This window comes from Carassius gibelio, chromosome B13 (genome assembly GCF_023724105.1).
Source record: "Carassius gibelio isolate Cgi1373 ecotype wild population from Czech Republic chromosome B13, carGib1.2-hapl.c, whole genome shotgun sequence".
Lineage (NCBI taxonomy): Eukaryota > Metazoa > Chordata > Actinopteri > Cypriniformes > Cyprinidae > Carassius > Carassius gibelio.
The window spans coordinates 12831185-12849959 of record NC_068408.1 but is presented as its reverse complement, the minus strand read 5'-3'; the positions used below and the strand labels follow the sequence as shown (position 1 = coordinate 12849959).

Genomic DNA, 18775 nt, shown 5'->3' with positions numbered 1-18775 from the left:
ATCAAAGTCCTTCTCTGAAGAAGAGACGTCTGAGCCAGAATACATATAATCTGAGTAGTCCGTTCTAGTTCATATGTTACAATCCTGTTAAAACCTCTGCTGAATATAAATGTTTTTCATCCACTCATTTACATGTTACTCATTGTCCCGAGGAAAACTGTTGGTGAACGGCATACAGTCTTACGATTTAATCTATTTACTGAAATGATGAGCTCAATATTTTTTCTCCAATAGAAGAAGTGTAAGAATAAATAATTTCATTGTATAGTATTCCGCTGTATTAAATTGTATTCAGGGATATAAATATGGTGCAAACATATTAAATATGAAGATGCGTGTGTACGTATTAAATGGGCCTTCGTTGAAGTTATTCCGCCGATTTTGTGCTGTTACAAATAATATGCAAAATGTCACCTGACACCTTCTATGAAAAAATGATGGAACTGGTGTGAATCCTGCCTTTTCAGTGTCTGTTTCAAGTATTAAATGTTTAGGGTGTATTTCTGGAATGCATTACTGTATATTATGGGATATAATGGTGTACATATGTGCATATAAAATGTACATAATTAAAAGAAAATATGTGAAACGCCGTGTTGTGAGCTTTTTCTGTGACTACTTGCATCTAAACGCTTTAAACAGATACATTCACATATTTATATTTATATATATATATATATACACTGAAATTTAAATTTCTTTAGTTTTGAATGTTATTTTTCTTTTAAAAAGAAGGAAATTAGTAATTATTGATATTTATAAAATACAAATTAATGTTCAACGTAATGCAATACCGCGGTAGGCAGAACTTTAGTTTTAGTGCATCAAAGAGCCAACAAACAAAAAAGAAACGAAATTATTCATAAAACGATATAACGTGCATAAATAGGACATTGTTACAAATATAATTAGGCTACTACATGCATATTTATAAACATGCATAAAACACACGGGAAATGAAATTCTTGTGTAACAGGGTCCTCTGTGGTGGGGAGCAAATATATAGCATATATATTGAACTGTGCTTAAAAAAACTTTTCTTTCCACTCCAAAGAAAGATTCATAAATATAAAGCGATTAACCAAAATGGTTAATCTAAAAATGTACACGAGGCAAAAATCGAAGCTATTTATTTAAAATAAGACAAACTATTGCTTATGGTGCAAGAGGGTATAAATAAACCTCTCCACTTTTCGTTTTAATTAAATTATCGAGCGCGTTCGTGTACGGATATTTTTTCTTCTCTGAGACTTGGAAGGGTGCTCATAAATTTTGTTCAAGGACTCGAATTAAAGTATGAGGTGGGCTGGCAGATGCGGCATCGAGCGAATGGAGTTTAGTGGGTGGAGTCTGAGAAAGGTACCGCTCCTTCAGCATCTTTCCTAAGGAGCATCCTAAGGAGCTCCTGACTTGCAATGAATGGGACGCAAGTATGCAGCCTGAAACAAGTTAACGCACAACATTAACGGCACATTCCTCTTAATAAAAAAACGACGGAACTATGAATCTGGATAAATCCTTGGAGACATCGGATTCCACAAAGAGTATGACATTTTGGTGAGTATTTCTTAAGTTTACACAATATGCTTACAGACTTATTAAATAAGGACTTACTAAAAAGTTATAATAGACTTTCTGCTTAATTTGAATTCAAGAGGAAAATAATCTGGATTAGATGTCTTTATAAACTTCTAATTAATATTGTTACAGGTTGGCATGGAATCATAGCTCTGTCTAACTGATGTGGCTGATGAAAAAAAAAAAAATCCAAATAGCATTTTTATTTTATTTTTATTTTTTTGTGAAGTTTTATGTTGAAAACTATTTGCAATGCAAGCTTTCTCTCATACCTGTATGTCTGTTTTAGAAGAAACTGGGAAAATTATCAGTGGATTTTCATCTTTCTTGACTGAACTTCTACCACTCTGAGGATGCCGGTTTTGAAAAGGGAGCAAGCAAGAGATGTGGGAGATCCAAGTGTAAGTAAAAATACTATTATATATTTGCATGTAAAATGTAAACAATGTTATGTTTCTAATAATGATTACAAACAACATTGTTAACCACAGTACTGCATTCAAAACACACATGATCTAGCTTTATGCCATTATAAAGAGATGATCTATATCCAGCCAGGTGAAACACAGGGCAAAATTATTTAAATATAATACTTATCTGGGATCATTTGAAGCCTGAAAGATTTACTAAGACTCTATAATTAGACAAGTGACTCATTAACTTAAGAACAAATACCATAAGATCAAGGAAACAAATGCTACTTAAGTAGAAGCTGTCCCTGACACTGAAATTTAAGTTAATAAATCCCACTAAAGCTCTGGTCATGATCTCGATTTAGGGCCTCCCGAAGCTCCCAGTGCCACCCTTGCAGCAAACACTGGACATGTACCTGAAGTGCATGAGTCACCTAATACCAGAGGAGCAGTTCAAAAAGACAAAGGTAATTGTAGAGAAATTTGGAGCACCTGGTGGGATTGGAGAATGTCTTCAGAAAAAGTTACTGGAGAGAAGTGAAAATAAGGCCAATTGGGTAAGGACTGCATTAATTGCTAATACTTTTCTGTAAGCAACTTTGGTTATAATGTGGAGTTACATTGTCTGTTAAATATGTTTTAAAAATTGTCTCTTTTTGAACACTGTCCAAGGTGTATGACTACTGGCTTGAAGACATGTATTTGAGCAACAGATTAGCACTACCTGTCAACTCCAGTCCTGTGATGGTCTTTCCCAAGCAGAACTTCACGAGTCAAAGTGATACCCTCAGGTACGGGACTCTGGGGATACAGTCGGGACAATTTTTACTCATATAAACTGAGATGACTGATACCACTGCATGTCTTCATTGATATAAATTTGTTTAAATGGAAATGCAGATGTCTACATAAATTAAGGATATCGTATATGCATTAGGATTATGCAAACTGTCAGCTATGTACACTGCATGATTTCATCTACACAACAACTGTGTAGCTCCATACGGCAACGTAATTTAAGGGCCACATTAATTAAAACTTCATTTCTCATTTTGGAGAGTTTCATCTACAGATTAGTACACGTGTGCACAAAGTCTCCCTTCCTTCATAAGCTGATGTTGATTTCAGTCCTAAAATGGAAACAATACATCCTACGATGGACATTTCTGTTTTAGGCTTATTATAGAATAGGTTATGTTTTTCAAAATTATTACACATTTTGTATTAAAGGAAGTAATAATGTTAAGCATCAGTCTTGGATTAGCTTCTTTTGGTTAATTTTGGTGAAATGTATTAGTTTCCACAAAAAATGTTAAGCAACACACCTGTTTTCAACACTGATAATAATAATAAATGTTTCTTGTGTGCCAAATCAGCATATTAGAATGATTGTGTGAAACTGAAGACTGGAGTAATGATGCTGAAAATCCAGCTTTGCAACTTTACAACCATTAAATTACAAATTACAACCATTTTTAATTGTAATATTTCACAATATTACAGTTTTTATCATATTTCTGATCAAATAAACAACCATAAAAGTCTTGTTTAAAAAAAAAAAAATGAAATACTAATGTGTATGTTTTTCCTCTACAGATTTGCTGCTCATCTCATTTCTGGTGTATTAGAGTATAAATCTCTTATAGATGGGTAGGTTATACTCCTTGTTTTCAACAAAACAAACTTCATTCATAATTAATTGCATAGTTTTCTAAACAGGGCTGTATGCTGCTCATTGCAGACGTGCCCTCCCTGTAGACTATGCTCGTGGGCAGCTGGCTGGGACGCCCCTGTGTATGGATCAGTACAATAAGGTCTTCACCTCCTACCGTCTGCCAGGGCCAAAAATTGACACTTTAGTGGCTCAGAAGAGCACAGTTATGCCTGAGCCTGAACATATAATAGTGGCTTGTAAGAATCAGGTAGGTATTACTTCATCTACGTAGTAGTGAACTATATCTGATGATTATTTTTTGTTTTGCTTGTTCTTAATCTTTATTTTAAAATGAGTCTTAAAAAGACCTAATCAAACAGTGAAGACAAAGACTTAATGTGTTTTCTGCCATACCAGTTTTTTGTTCTCGACGTGGTGATAAACTTCCGTCGGTTGAATGAAAAAGACCTTTATACTCAACTGGAGCGAATCAGAAAGATGGCAGACATTGAAGAGGAGCGTCTGCCTCCAATCGGTCTGCTCACATCAGATGGCAGAACACAGTGGGCCGAGGCTCGCAGCGTGCTGATCAAAGGTCAGACTTCATTTATCCTCAACTATACAAGCTGTGTCTGCTATTAGACCTGCAATGTGACATCAAAATGTTAAGAAACAAAACAACTTGACTTCATCTGGAAAAGCAGCTCTCTCACAACTATAAATTCCCCTGATGAAACAAAAAGTTCTGCACAGGTTAATGGAATTCACACACATGAAAAGTAACACTTCTCAATCGGGTGCAGATTCTACCAACAGGGATTCTCTGGACATGATTGAGCGCTGTCTGTGTCTGGTGTGTTTGGACGAGCCGTCTGGCACTGAACTGACTGATACCAACCGAGCTTTACTGATGCTCCACGGAGGGGGGATGGACAAAAATGGGGGCAATCGCTGGTATGACAAGCCCATGCAGGTAGAAAAAACAAAACAAACAAGGATGGAATCAAATTGCATTGATCAAATGACCCTGAAAAAATGTATTCTAAAATTAAACGACTGTAACGATTTCAGTTTGTAATAGGTGCAGATGGATGCTGTGGTGTTGTATGTGAACACTCCCCTTTTGAAGGAATAGTGCTCGTGCAATGTTCAGAATATCTTCTGAGATACATGTAAGCCAAATTATTATTTCATTCGTTGAAATTAATTTCAAAACAACTCTTGATTACCCAGAATGCACTGTTGGTCTGGCAAATGCAAAGAATACATTCACTTCTGAAAGAATCTGTAATATCTTTCTGCATGCTTATTCTCACTAGCACATCACAGTTACATTTATGTATTTGCCAAAGAGACTGAGATGGAAAACTCTAATGAGACGACTTGAGATATATGCCCACAGCCTGAGTATAGCAACTAAGCTAGCGAAGATGCAATGAGATTGTTTCTCTCATAGGAGAGGAAGCCCTTCTAAGCTTGTGAGGGCAGCCAGCATGAGTGAGCTTCCTGCCCCCAGACGACTGCGCTGGAAATGCTCACCAGATATCCAAGTGTTCCTCACAGCCTCAGCAGACAAATTACAGAGGTATGTCAACATTCAGCTGATACAACAGGGTCTGTAAAGCTCATTCTGACAGCATGCCATTTATTACACTAAACACTGCTCATCCTATTAAAGCATATCTTAGAAGCCATCAAAGTTATTTATTCAATTGCTCATATAAATAAATACAATTTTTACAAATAAATAGTGTAAAATACAATAAATGTTTTAGTATTTTTGGTTTCTTGCATGCAGTACTGTTAAAAGGTCTGGGGTCAATAAGATGTTTATTTTGAAAAAAAAAAAAAAAAAACTTTTATTCAGGATTCATTAAATTGTCAAAAAGTGACAGACAAGAATAAAAGTGAAATACATTTCTAAAAGTTATACAGAGGATTTCTATTGCAAATGCTGTTTCAAAGAATCCTGAAATGCATCCCAGTTTCCAACTCTTTTCATTGATAATAAGAAGAAATGTTCTTTGAGCAGCAAATTAGCATACAAGAATAATTTCTAACTTGACACACAGTAATGATCCTGAAATTTCAGCTTTGTTATCAAAGGAATAAATTGTATTTTAAAATATATCAGAAAAGAAAACAGTTCTGTACACAAAATGTAATAAATTTCACAATATTACATTTTGTTTTTATTAAAGTGAGCAAAAGAGAATTTCAAAAACATAAAAAAAGAAATAGTACTGACCCCAAACTATGTAGTGTATTAACTGTTAATTTCCACAGACTTGTGAAAAATCTGGACATGAATGTCAACAAATTCACTGGTTATGGCAAAGAGTTCATCAAGAAACAGAAAATGAGCCCTGATGCTTATATTCAAGTTGCCCTCCAGTTTACATTTTACAGGTCAGTCTTCGCTTTAATTTAAGATGTATTAGTAATACAGAGTGAAGACTTATGTCTTATTTGCACTCAGATGTCATGGACGTCTAGTGCCCACCTATGAAAGTGCATCAATACGCCGCTTTCAAGAAGGACGAGTTGACAACATTCGCTCCTCCACACCTGAGGCCTTAGCATTTGTGAAAGCTATGGCAAATAGCTCCAAAACCACTGTATGTAGTTTAGTCTGTTTTCATTGTATTCTATTCAAACTTCTCTGAATTTTGAAACGTCAGCTCATCTGCAGTCCATGCCATGCGTATTGTCAAAACAGGAGTAGCTTAATAACCTGTCTTTTTTTATTTAGGATGCTGAGAAAATGGCGTTGCTTTGGACTGCCATTAAAGCCCAAACCAATTACACAATTCTAGTAAGTGAAACGGACAACTGAATTTGAAACTACAATTACACAATCTGCCAGTTACAGGGATGTTTGACTGTGATGATCAAACTGTGATTGTCATATGTCATTTAGTGTGTCCACTCTACAATAAAATATTGCTTGTCCACTCTTTGGAAACAGGCAATCACTGGGATGGCAATAGACAATCACTTGCTGGGACTGCGAGAGATTGCCAAGGAGCTGAAACTAGAAAAGCCAGAGCTGTTTTCTGATACAACTTATGCCACCAGCATCCACTTCATTCTCTCTACAAGCCAGGTTCACTTCAAACCCTAACTGAAATCATGAGATAGTCCGAAATTGATTTGTGCATACATCTTTATTTTAATATATGTAGATTTTTTTTTTTTAACTTGATCACCAATCTGTTTGTTCAAAAACCCTTGTCTTTGCATAGGTTCCTACCACTGAAGAGATGTTCTGCTGCTATGGTCCTGTTGTCCCTAATGGCTACGGAGCCTGCTACAATCCTCAGACGGACCACATCATCTTCTGCGTGTCAAGCTTCCGTGACAGTGCCGAGACCAGCTCAGATTTGTTTGTGAAGACTCTTGAGGGGTGCCTCAAGGAAATGCAAGATCTATGCCTAAAATGCAACAGTGAAGCTAAACCAACTGACGCCACGGAAAAGATGGACGGAAATACCAAGGTAATGAAGAATGGAAGCAAGTCATAGCGAGAAGCTACATCATTTGAATCATATGGAAGATGCAGAAACCACTGTGACTGTACAAATATTGACATTTTGGGAGAAAATAAGATTCTCAAAAACAAGGCCCATTTTATTACCAACAGATATAGATAGTCACTTGACAAAAGTAGATCTATTAAGTTATTTTGCATTATTTGGCCTATGAGAGCATATACAAATTAAAAAGGAGTAGATGAAATTTAGCAGATATACTGTATAGTAAACTATGTCATCTTCAATATGACCTGACTCTAAGAATCTTACCCAGCTTTGCAGTCTGTCTAAGTGTATATTAATAGTTGACACTGTCAAAGGCAGCATTAATAGGATAGTTCACCCAAAAATAAAAATTCAGTAATTATTTACTTACCAACATGCCGTTCCAAATCTGTATGACTCACTTTCATCTGTGGAACACAAAAGAAGATATTTTTAAGAATGTTTCAACAGTTTTATCAACAACACTGAAAAATTATTATGAGGGCCGCCTTGATGCTTGTAGCCGGAAACTAAATTGGAAATTGTACTAAAAAATGACATTCTCAATTATGCTGCCTTTGAAAAGCTGTACTATATCTACTTGATTAATATGCACATGTAAACTATGATATGATAACCTATAGCTGTTTACAATCTACACCAGTTTTTTTATGGTCATGTCATAGTTACCATAACTTATGGTTATAGATACCAGTCAAAATATAGTACTCTGAATGACAACCCTGTGGAACTGGACCAGAAGCTGCTATTTAACTTTGTCTTTGTGAGTCTCATCTATTGCATTTTAAAGTTTATTTAATGTATTTTTAAAAAACGATCTGTATATATAGCAAAGTCTATTTTAATTCTGCAGTATACAAACAAAATGTCAGGACCAGGCAATATAATTTATACTCTATGGTATTATAGCTTTAAAGTGTGCTGTGTTTTATGTGTTCTATAAATTGAGAATTCTTACTTACTTGGTCATATTCTGAAATGCTGAAAGGTCCTAAAAACAAGCCAGTTTGCATAAATAATAAAAAAATATAGCAATATCAGAAACATATGAAGCCAAGAAGAATGGTTTAATCACAGTGTCAAATTAAGCTTTTTTTTTTTTTTAAAGTACAATCATTGTTGTGTATGTGAAAATGTGCTTATATTACGTCTGAAAATGATACTGACATGTGTTGCACACTAGGTCTATACAATATTCCTAAAAAATGAACAATACTTGATGTCTGTCTAATGTACATAGATAAAGACTGAAGTGAGAGTATGCTTTATATTGTGAACACTGTAAACAAATGTGTCTAATTTGTATATCCTACATGTTGATCCAGTCATCATAGTAATTGTGAAGTAGATAAAAAACAGTGATGCCTTGAGAAATTCATTTTAGCACTTTATAACTAGATCAAATATGTACTGTAGCTTAGCTAAAATAGACTAATGAAGCACTCAATCATGTTACAAATACTAGAGTACATATAAAGTATATACAAAGAGAGAAAATATGGATACTAGAGAAATTATAGCCTTAGCCCAAGTTTTAGTAATAGAATATGTTTGTTGATTATCATGACATCATGTTAAGCATGAATACTAGTGAACGGGCAAAACAGAAAATTCATGAAAAAATGAGGATGTAACCGAATGTATGTAATGTCTAGTGGTGGAGTGCTGAAACTGTGATGTTATTTAACTCTGGGATATTTATTTTTTCAAAAAGAGTTTTCAAAAGATAAATTGTCTATTAATCAATATCACTGTATCCTAATGATGCCATAAAAAGTATCTACTAATCAAAACCAATCATGTGTTCACTGAGTATTTACAGTTCCACCAACAAACTATGAAATATCGGTATTCTGGCACAGGACTTTTTGTTACCACACTACAGCATAAAAATATTTTACATTTCACATTACATTAATTCATGCCAGCTACAATGATTTAGGCCAAGTACATTAACATTTATCATATGGCAAGTGTTATTTTCACAGCAATCGACAACTTTTATTGAGAATGTATGGACATCAAGCTCCAGAAACCGTTACATAACTTATATTACATCATTCCAATAACAATAATATTTCCTATGGAAATTAAATCGGACTTAAATATTATAAGTTACACTTTTGAGAAAGGAATAGCATTTATAATATTAATTTTCTCTATCTGTCTTCCTGTGACCTGTCTGTATTTTTAGGTTACTATGGTCACTGGTTACTATGGAGAGAAGTATACACAAACGCAGTATGACTACAGCCTAGCCTTTGGGTGGGTTATACATAGATTTATAAATATGCCTATAAATTCAGTGGTAACAGTCAGGTATGGTCCATATGAGTCGTGTGGTATTGTCGAGCACAGAACATTTCGCCTGGAAGGTTTACAAGGTAATCCTTAAAATGTGTCCTAAAGTTTCATTCATTTTGTTAAATGTTTACCCAGTTATCCGTTTGTAGTAACAATACATGAAGCACTATTGTCATTTGGTGAAAATGACCCTCACTTCTAGCGGTCCTAAAAGACAACGGCCACCAGTGTGTCCTCGAGAAAACAGATGACTGGAATAAAGTAGAGCTAATTGTGAATGGAGAGTGCGTCTACACGTGCAACATTACTGACCTCGAGTTTGGTAATTTGCGTCAACATTCGAAAATCTCTGCTGTTTGGATGATTAAAGATGTGTTGCTCACGAGGTGCCTGTCAAACTTCTGTTTGCTCATAGGGGGTGATGGACGACTTGATCCGCGGTGCCAAGAGGCCATTGACGCGGTGAGAGACGCGTACTGAACGCCATGTCTATGACCGTGTGCTCAATGGAACACTAGCATACTACGTAAAGAATACTACGCGGTATAACCTCTACTATTTTATTTTGGGGGGAAAGTGGCTATTAGTGGAAAAACTTTAGGCCTACACTATTCTTAAAGTATAAGTGAACCAGGTGGCGTTATTCCATTCTAAATGGTAAACAAATAGAAAAAAAAAAATTGTTGTTGTTGTTTGATTACAATGTATGCTGAACTCAGGAGAGTCTAGCTAACATGCTGGAAAATGCTGAATATTTTTAATTTTGTGTAAAATGTCTTACAGATTTTCAGATAATTAGTCAGGAAATCAGATACTGTAGCCCTATACTACCAGTTTATTCATCACACTGGGAATGGAAGGTCGAGGAGAGTGGGATTTGTGGGATACAGAAGTCCAGTAAATAAGTGTGCTGTTATACACTGCTCATTTCAGCAAATTCAGTAAGTCAAATTGTGCATAATGCAGCAATTAAAAGAGTTGTAAGGTACAGCATAGTATTCTTAACTTACCCAAGGTCTTAAAATCTAGTGTTGGCATACTACCTAGACAGCGTTTTCTGGTGTGCTTTTAAGTCCACTAATGTTGTCTTGCTGTATAGGAAGGCAGCACACTGTCTGTAGAGAAACCTCTTATGTATGTACACAGGTATATGAAAAATGATATAACAAAGCAAACATCAATCGTTTGTCAGTGACACAAGTTTATTACATTATTGCTGAGAAACGTCTATCATTTATCACAATCTATAACAGTGAACTATATTTATGATCACTTTTTTTTCTCCATGAGCAATGCCTGGTCTCTGTACTATTCTACAACCAAATCTGATATTTTATTTTACCCTTTTTAAGCATTTACATTAAATTCACTATAGCAATTGCCAAATCATATGAATAACCAAAAGCACAGATTATAGTTGCTAGTTATAGCTGTTTAGTCCAGCTTGAGTGACAATTAATGGTTTAATTATGTAGAGTATAAGCAGCCACAGAATGATCATTACAGATGACCATTTACTGTATGTAAGCTTTAATGTTGCTAAAATCCACTATAAATCCAGTTTGCTGACAGAAAGATTACACAGAAAGATATTGCATCAGATACTTGTGCTTATCAGATTGGTGGTTAAAGTAATTGTTTAGTAATTTCTTTTTATTTCTTTCCCAGTGTGTATAGCATTTCAAAGTTGTCACAGACATGTTGATGCTTTAAATGTAATGATTCCCACAAGTCCTAAAAGCCACAAGAACCCTAAAACGGAAGCATATTTTGTGGAAGCTACAGAGAATATCACCACTGCCATAGAGAATATTGTTACTTGTCTACATGCCATCTGTTTGATGTCTCAGGATGAAGCCAAGTGTGACAGTTATGGAAGACAAAAAAAAAAAACAAAAAAAAAAACTGAAAATCAGATTACTTAAGACAGATAAGGGGTTTCTGGTGCAAATTTATGGATAAATGAGCTAAACAAATTTAAATTTGCTGTTTTTTTATGCTCAATTTATCAATTGTATATATTTTGGCAACATGAAAGTGACCTTATTTAATAAATCTTGGTGCGTTGATAACTGTTATATTTAATTTTAAAATCTAACTTCCACATCTAACACAAAATCATCAAAAACGCCTGCCCTTGAATGCCTCTAGGTTAAACGCAGTGTCCAAGAACCTCTTCAGCTCAGCCAGATGAGTGAATTTGTTTCCTGTGGCAGGGGCTGCTGCAGGGTCACGGCCAACATACCTAAAATGAATGTGAAGTTTTTAGTTTGGTGTATATAAGTTTGATTTAGGCTACATCAAAAATTTAGCTCAAAGGAATAATTCACTGAAAAATTTAAATTACATCCAAGATGCACTGTAGATAAGTTTTTGTCAGCAAGTTTTTACTTTTGGGTGAACTATTTTAAGAAGAGACTCACCAAATCGGATTCCTAGAGTGCACTGTCAGGAAACGTGGCCTTATGTAATCATAGTAGCCCATATTCTTGTGCTCCTCTTGACACCATATGAGTTCAGCATTACTGTACTTCTCAACCTCAGCCTTGATGAGGTCAAAAGGGAAGGGTGATATCTAAAGGGGAAGAATTTGATTGTGAAAACAGTCATTTTTGCAGTGTCATTACACTTTAGACCACAGGAAACTATAATTGGCAACCTGCTCCAATCTGACAATTGCAACATCCTCCTCCAACTTCAGCTGTTTTCTCTCTTTTGCCAGCTCATAGTACACTTTTCCGGTGCAGAAGATGACCCTTTTGACTTTTTCTGGGTGTTTGGATGCAGGACCACCATCTTGAATTATCCTTAGGAATTTTGTCCCTGCAACATAGATGAATTAGATAAGGCCAAATTCTATTCCCAAAAGCTGGACAGAATTTAAAGTCTACCAGAATCTTGTACCTGTTATCATCTCATCGAAACTGGAGCGTGCCTCGGGCAGCCTCAGTAAAGACTTTGGTGTGAAAATGATCAGCTGAATAAGAATATGAAAATGTGGTCAGTCAAACTATCTTTGATTTATAGTTGCGATCAGACACTTTTAAACTTTAAACTTCCATCTACTGGAATACAGAAGAGTAGTTATAAAAACACAGCTGTGAAACCAAGCAAAACAGTAAATTAAGAGCACTTTCATACAAAACGAACAATATCATCCCCAGACGCTCAGTTTAATTTGCTCAGGAAGAGATTTTCTCATGCTCCACAAACCTCTGCATTTCTCCACAACAGGGAATCACTTTAGACAATTGCAGTGGCACAGAAGCAAAAAATGTTGGGACATTCGTCAAACTTTCACATAAAATCTAAGTTTAAGCTTTAGTTAATAAAGTCCATCAAACTACCTTCACAGCAGCTGTGAAATTAATCTTAAGACTAAATTCATAACACCTATGTAGCACAAAGTACTACATCTTTCAGTATACATTTTCTCTCAAATTTTGGGATCAGTATTTTTTATGTTTTTTTTTAATGGAATCTCTCATGCTCATCAAGGCTGTATTTATTTGATCCAAAATACAGAAAAAAAAACTAATATTCAGAAATATTATTACAATCTCTAATATTGGTTTCCTATTTTGATATACTTTAAAATATAATTTATTTCTGTGATGCAGCTTTTAATTTTCCTCAGCTATTACTCCTGTCTTCAGTGTCACATGACCCTTCAGAAATTGTGATTATTTTTTATTTGATTCTTTGATGAATAAATAGTTAAAGGGACAGCATTTATTCAAAATATAAATCTTTTCAAACAATATAAATCTTTACTTTAACTTTTTATCCATTTAACACATCCTTGCTGAATGAAAGTATTAATTTCTTTAAAAAAAAAAGAAAGAAAAAATGTACCGAACCCAAACCTTTGAATAGTAGTGTATATTTTAAAACAACATTTCTGTTTTGAATAAACATATTTTTTTTAACATTTTATCAAAAAATCCTTTGAAAGATTCAAAGGTCCCAATAAATATTAAGCAGCACAGCTGTTTCCAATATTGATTTTAAATCAGCATATTACAAAGCCGATTCTAAAAAAGTTGGGACACTGTACAAAGTGTGAATAAAAACAGAATGTAATGATGTGGAAATTTCAAATTTCAATATTTTATTTAGGATTTAACATAGATGACATATCAAATGTTTAAACTGAGAAAATGTTAAGGAAAATAAAAGTTGATTTAAAATATCATGGCATCAACACATCTCAAAAAAGTTGGGACAAGGCCATGTTTACCACTGTGTGGCATCCCCTCTTCTTTTTCTAACAGTCTGTAAACGTCTGGGGACTGAGAAGACAAGCTGCTCAAATTTAGGAATAGGAATGTTTTCCCATTCTTGCCTGATACAGGCTTCTAGTTGATCAACTGTCTTAGGTCTTATTTGTCGCATCTTCCTCTTTATGATGCGCCAAATGTTTTCTATGGGTGAAAGATCTGGACTGCAGGCTTGCCATTTCAGTACCCGGATCCTTCTTCTACGCAGCCATGATGTTGGAATTGATGCAGTATGTGGTCTGGCATTGTCATGTTGGAAAATGCAAGGTCTTCCCTGAAAGAGACAATGTCTGGATGGGAGCATATGTTGTTCTAGAACTTGGTTATACCTTATAGCATTGATGGTGCCTTTCCAGATGTGTAAGCTGCCCATGCCACACACACTCATGCAACCCCATACCATCAGAGATGCAGGCTTCTGAACTGAGCGCTGATAACAGCTTGGGTTGCCCTTGTCCTCTTTAGTCCAGATGACATGGCATCCCAGTTTCCAAAAAGAACTTCAAATTTTGATTCGTCTGACCACATTTAAATGAGCCTTGGTCCAGAGAAAACTCCTGCGCTTCTGGATCATGTTTAGATATGGCTTCTTTTTTGACCTATTGAGTTTTAGCCGGCAACGGCGAATGGCACGGTTCATTGTGTTCACCGACAATGTTTTCTGGAAGTATTCCTGAGCCCATGTTGTAATTTCCATTACAGTAGCATTCCTGCATGTGATGCAGTGCTGTCTAAGGCCACTATTTTCCGCCGCAGCATTGGGGGAATTACTCTGCCCATCTTGACTTCTGAGAGACACTGCCACTCTGAGAAGCTCTTTTTATACCCAATCATGTTGCCAATTGACTTAATAAGTTGCAAATTGGTCCTCCAGCTGTTCCTTATATGTACATTTAACTTTTCCGGCCTCTTATTGCTACCTGTCCCAACTGGAATGTGTAGCTCTCATGAAATCCAAAATGAGCCAATTTTTGGCATGATTTCAAAATGTCTCACTTTCAACATTTGATATGTTATCTATATTCTATTGTGAATAAAATATAAGTTTATGAGATTTGTTAATAATTCCATTCCTTTTTTACTCACAATTTGTACAGTGTCCCAACTTTTTTGGAATCGGGTTTGTAAAATGATTTCTGAAGGATCATGTGACACTGAAGACTGGAGTAATGATGTTGAAAATTCAGCTTCCCTTCACATGAATAAATCATATTTTAAAGTATATTAAAATAGAAAACTGTTATTTTAAATGTTTCTCTGTATTTTTGATCAAATAGATACAGGCTTGATGAGCATAAGAAAAACATTGAAAATCTTACTGATCCCAAACTTTCCCAAACAAGGAAAAAATTTTATCTTACTGGCTTTCTGAATGGCAATACGATTTGCCTTCTAAGCACATGGAAGTAGTTGGCAGGTGTTGAACAATTGACCACGATCCAGTTACAGTCATAGAGCTGCTGGACCTCAAAATCTCCAGTGAATTCCTTAAATGAGGCAAACAAAGCAAAGCCCATTAAAAATATGTCAAAAAATAAATACATATAATGTTTCAAAGTAAAAGTTGATAAAAAAAAAATCTATTCTACCATATTTCAATAGATTTATAAATTCATATATTATCATATAAAAATCCAAAATAACACAAGGGTTTGATTTTTTAAGATTTCCACGAAAGACTTCCTTCGCACTAAGAGGAGATTCATGAATTGATTTAATTTCTGACTGTTTTTTTCAATAACCTGTTTAATGATCACATCTTGTAAATACTGATCAGGCTTGTAATTAGAACCATTCTTGTCACCCCACTGCTAGACTAAACAGGAAAACAGTATTAACAAGAACTATATTAAGCATCAAACTAATTGGTAATCAGTGAAGTGTGTCCATTTCAAACTACCTGTGGCCATTCAGCATGAGGCATGGCAGGAAAGGGCCACTTACCGGATAGCGATCAGGGTCATCCTTGCTCATCTGCAGGAAGCGCTCAGGCCGTGCTGACGAGTGCTCCGGGCCCTGCTCATTAGTGAAACACACCAGCACTAATGAGAGTAGGTCTATCAAACGCCACACTAAGCTAAAGAATTATAGCCTCATTTATTGGCTCAGACCAAACTTGAGTCATCATTATTGATCTTAGTACAGCTATTCTGCCTTTGAGTCAAGGAAAGGACTGACAAAGATTTAACCCTGCAGTTTATCTCTGCAGGAAATTAGATTCAGTGGTCAATATAGGATTGTTATGACCTACTGACTCTAAAAATAGCATGTGCTTTGATATGGTCTAATAGGGCAAAGGCAGAAGTAACTAAGGAGTTAAATAATACATGATATTTATTCTACTGTCTTGTGTTTTTTCAATGACATATGCTACTGGAACAGATACTTCTGTATTAAGATACAACAAAGCTGATGAGGAAAAATATGCAAGAGTGTATATATACAGTACATTACCAATCGGCAGATTTTTAAAAATGTTTTTAAACTAAGTCTTTTATGCTTTCCAAGGCTGCTTTTATTTGATCAAAAATAGAGTAAAACACTAATACTGTCAAATATTATTATGATTAAAAATATTTTTCTTTTATTTTTAATATATGTTAAGATTACATTTATTACTGTGATGGCAAGGCTGAGTCTTAGCTTAGTATTTCAAAAATGATCCTATTATGATGATTCGGTGCTCGATTATTATTAGTGTTCAATGATTAACATTTTTATTTATTGCTGATTTTCTGCTTAATAAACATCTCTTATTATTTTTTATGTTGAAAACAGTATTGCTGCTTAACATTGTTGTGGAAACCATGATATACTATTATTTAAAAGTATGATGCAAAAGACAAAGAAAAAGAAAATAAATTCATAATGATTTATTAATTATTGATCAAAAATAAAATAAAAGGCATTCATAATGCTAAAAAAGATTTCTATTTCAAATAAACTCTCTGTTCATAAAATAATCCTAAAAAAAAAAAAAAAATTCGGCATTTCCTCTAAAATATTAAGTGGCAAAAAAAAAAATTTCAACATTGATAATAAGAAGAACTATTTTCAATAACTGAGAACCAGTAATAATTGAGTATCAAATCTGCATATTAGAATGACAATCTGACGTATCTGGTGACATTGAAGACTGGAGGAATGATGCTGAAAAATTCATCTTTGCCACCACAGGAATAAACTACATTTGAAAACAAATTCAATTAGAAAACAGTTATTTTAAATTATAATAATATTTCACAATGATTTAACTATATTTTTGATCAAATAAATGCAGCCTTGTTGAGCATAAGTGCATAAGAAGAAGACTTCTTTCTAAAACATTGAAACAATAATGATTAGTCCAAACTTTTGAGTAATACTGTATAATATGTAAAATGCCATCAGCAGACTCACCATTCCCTCCATCCCATGAGGCAACATTAAAACAATGCCATTGTGGCGGACCCACTTGGCCTGGCCTGCAGAGATGAACTGGTCTATGATGCACTGGGCTGTGTTTTGGAAATCGCCAAACTGAGCCTCCCAGCACACCAGGGCATTTGGACTAGCCATGGCAAAACCCAGCTCAAACCCTAAGCAATATGAACATGTCAGAATACTTGGACAGAAAAATATTGTTACATAAAAGCTTCTTAGTATGGATTTTGCAAATAGATGTGCTGCTGAATATTCGGTGCAGTTTGTTCTGTACAAGCTGATCATTTCTGAAGGTAATTTTACAGATATCAAAAACAAGGAATACCTTGGAAGTTTATTTATTTATTTATTTATTTTTGTGCACGCTGATTGATAACCAGATGCAAATTGAGCACAGTAATTCTTACCCAAAACGCCATATTCAGACAAGGAGCTGTTGCAAACTGTGTAGAGAGCCTGGTTCGGCCACAGGTGGTTCATCGGAATGCAGAAGCGCTTATCAACTTCCTGATCATGCAAGACGTGGTGACGGTGACTGCAAAAACATCACACACACACATTTATAATAAGAAGAAATGTTTCTTGAACACCAATTCAACATATTATGATCTCTGGAGGATCATTAAAAGACTGGAATAATGGGATACTTGTGTGTGTGTGTATATATGTGTGTGTGTGTGTGTGTGTGTGTAAAAATGTATAAAATAAAATAACACCTTAAGGATTTTCTTAGGAATCTTTTCTTAAGTTGTAATGTCAGAGGCACTCTAACTCTTTATGTCCTATCAGTGTGAGACATCATGGGCGGCAGTGGATTTCGGAGAGGAGATGTGATGCGTTTTGCTGGCTTACTCTGATGTGATGTTCAAACCAGCCATCAGACCCAGTGCGATTAGACAATCTTTAAACTCCTTTAAATATCACAGTAATGATGTACTATGCTGGCCATCCCGATTTACAAGGATTGCATAGACATAACAATAATTTAAATACAGTATTAACACACATATGTATATTTCCCAACAAGCTGGGTAATTCATATTTGACAAATATGGGCTCTTTTGAAATATAATGTTGTGAAATGGAGAATGTAACCACAAGGAATGTGTTCAGGCTAATTGGGGTCTGTCTGCCATGCTCATTTAATCACAAATGTAAATCAAAAGTGGCTCTTTAAGCTAAAGTGTCCTGTCTCTGTGGGTTAGCTCTGGAAACACAGAGAATCTGGGGAGTAAACAGTTTCCACAGTGCATCAGCTGTGAGTTGGATTCATCAATCAAGGGACCAGAGCACAGTACTCAGTGCATACCCAAACACAGTAGACTGAATCAATTACTCATAGCCATTAACTCCCTGAGTAACAAGCAGAACCAGCAGACTGGAGCACACCAATATGTTCACTCCCTGAGCCTTTGCATGCGAATAAAGATAGAACTGCATATACGCATCGGCAAACAATCTACTTTGATAAAAAGGCTCATATCACACAGAAGCTACTTTGGTGACGTCTTTTCACTTGCGTTTTACCTTCATTATGTTCTAAACAAAGCATAAAACTGTCCAGTGTAGCTCATTGAAAGGAAA

The 18775-nt window shown here is 35.1% G+C and overlaps 3 protein-coding genes across 4 annotated transcripts in view; 2 read left to right on the top strand and 1 right to left on the bottom strand.

Moving 5' to 3' along the window:
- The first annotated feature begins 1351 nt into the window (after positions 1–1351).
- Positions 1352–8981, top strand: LOC127969928 (choline O-acetyltransferase). 2 transcript variants are annotated; one of them, XM_052572089.1, is made up of 15 exons: positions 1352–1557; positions 1871–1979; positions 2357–2548; positions 2664–2782; positions 3588–3641; positions 3733–3913; positions 4063–4240; positions 4449–4618; positions 4717–4817; positions 5102–5230; positions 5932–6054; positions 6125–6263; positions 6398–6460; positions 6614–6751; positions 6891–8981. In XM_052572089.1, the coding sequence occupies exons 2-15, from the start codon at positions 1932–1934 to the stop codon at positions 7167–7169; spliced, it is 1914 nt and encodes a 637-aa protein (XP_052428049.1). In that variant the 5' UTR covers positions 1352–1557; positions 1871–1931; the 3' UTR covers positions 7170–8981. The 2 variants fall into 2 exon arrangements, with proteins under 2 accessions (XP_052428049.1, XP_052428050.1); XM_052572090.1 differs by having other exon boundaries at positions 1868–1979.
- Positions 8982–9420: 439 nt separating this feature from the next.
- Positions 9421–11229, top strand: cb13h10orf53 (chromosome B13 C10orf53 homolog). The gene is made up of 3 exons (XM_052571894.1): positions 9421–9568; positions 9691–9810; positions 9904–11229. Exons 1-3 carry the CDS (start codon positions 9475–9477, stop codon positions 9966–9968), a joined length of 279 nt encoding a protein of 92 aa, XP_052427854.1. The 5' UTR covers positions 9421–9474; the 3' UTR covers positions 9969–11229.
- ogdhl (oxoglutarate dehydrogenase L) overlaps positions 10670–18775 on the bottom strand; it is a 26980-nt gene continuing 18874 nt past the window's right edge. The window contains exons 16-23 of the mRNA XM_052571893.1: positions 17599–17726; positions 17168–17346; positions 15713–15784; positions 15130–15255; positions 12393–12465; positions 12148–12311; positions 11912–12063; positions 10670–11733 (exon numbers count right to left, since the gene is read on the bottom strand). Of these exons, the coding sequence (XP_052427853.1) occupies positions 11610–11733; positions 11912–12063; positions 12148–12311; positions 12393–12465; positions 15130–15255; positions 15713–15784; positions 17168–17346; positions 17599–17726 (1018 nt within the window). The 3' untranslated portion in view covers positions 10670–11609. The remainder of the gene's footprint in view (positions 11734–11911; positions 12064–12147; positions 12312–12392; positions 12466–15129; positions 15256–15712; positions 15785–17167; positions 17347–17598; positions 17727–18775) is intronic.

Excerpts from the sequence above, each read along its gene's own strand:
- cb13h10orf53 (XM_052571894.1), top strand. The coding sequence starts at position 9,475 with ATGCCTATAAATTCAGTGGTAACAGTCAGGTATGGTCCATATGAGTCG. Across the intron at positions 9,569-9,690 it reads TCGCCTGGAAGGTTTACAAG|CGGTCCTAAAAGACAACGGC; the intron begins GTAATCCTTAAA and ends CCTCACTTCTAG. Across the intron at positions 9,811-9,903 it reads CATTACTGACCTCGAGTTTG|GGGGTGATGGACGACTTGAT; the intron begins GTAATTTGCGTC and ends GTTTGCTCATAG.
- LOC127969928 (XM_052572089.1), top strand. The coding sequence starts at position 1,932 with ATGCCGGTTTTGAAAAGGGAGCAAGCAAGAGATGTGGGAGATCCAAGT. Across the intron at positions 6,264-6,397 it reads CAAATAGCTCCAAAACCACT|GATGCTGAGAAAATGGCGTT; the intron begins GTATGTAGTTTA and ends TTTTTTATTTAG. Across the intron at positions 6,461-6,613 it reads AAACCAATTACACAATTCTA|GCAATCACTGGGATGGCAAT; the intron begins GTAAGTGAAACG and ends CTTTGGAAACAG.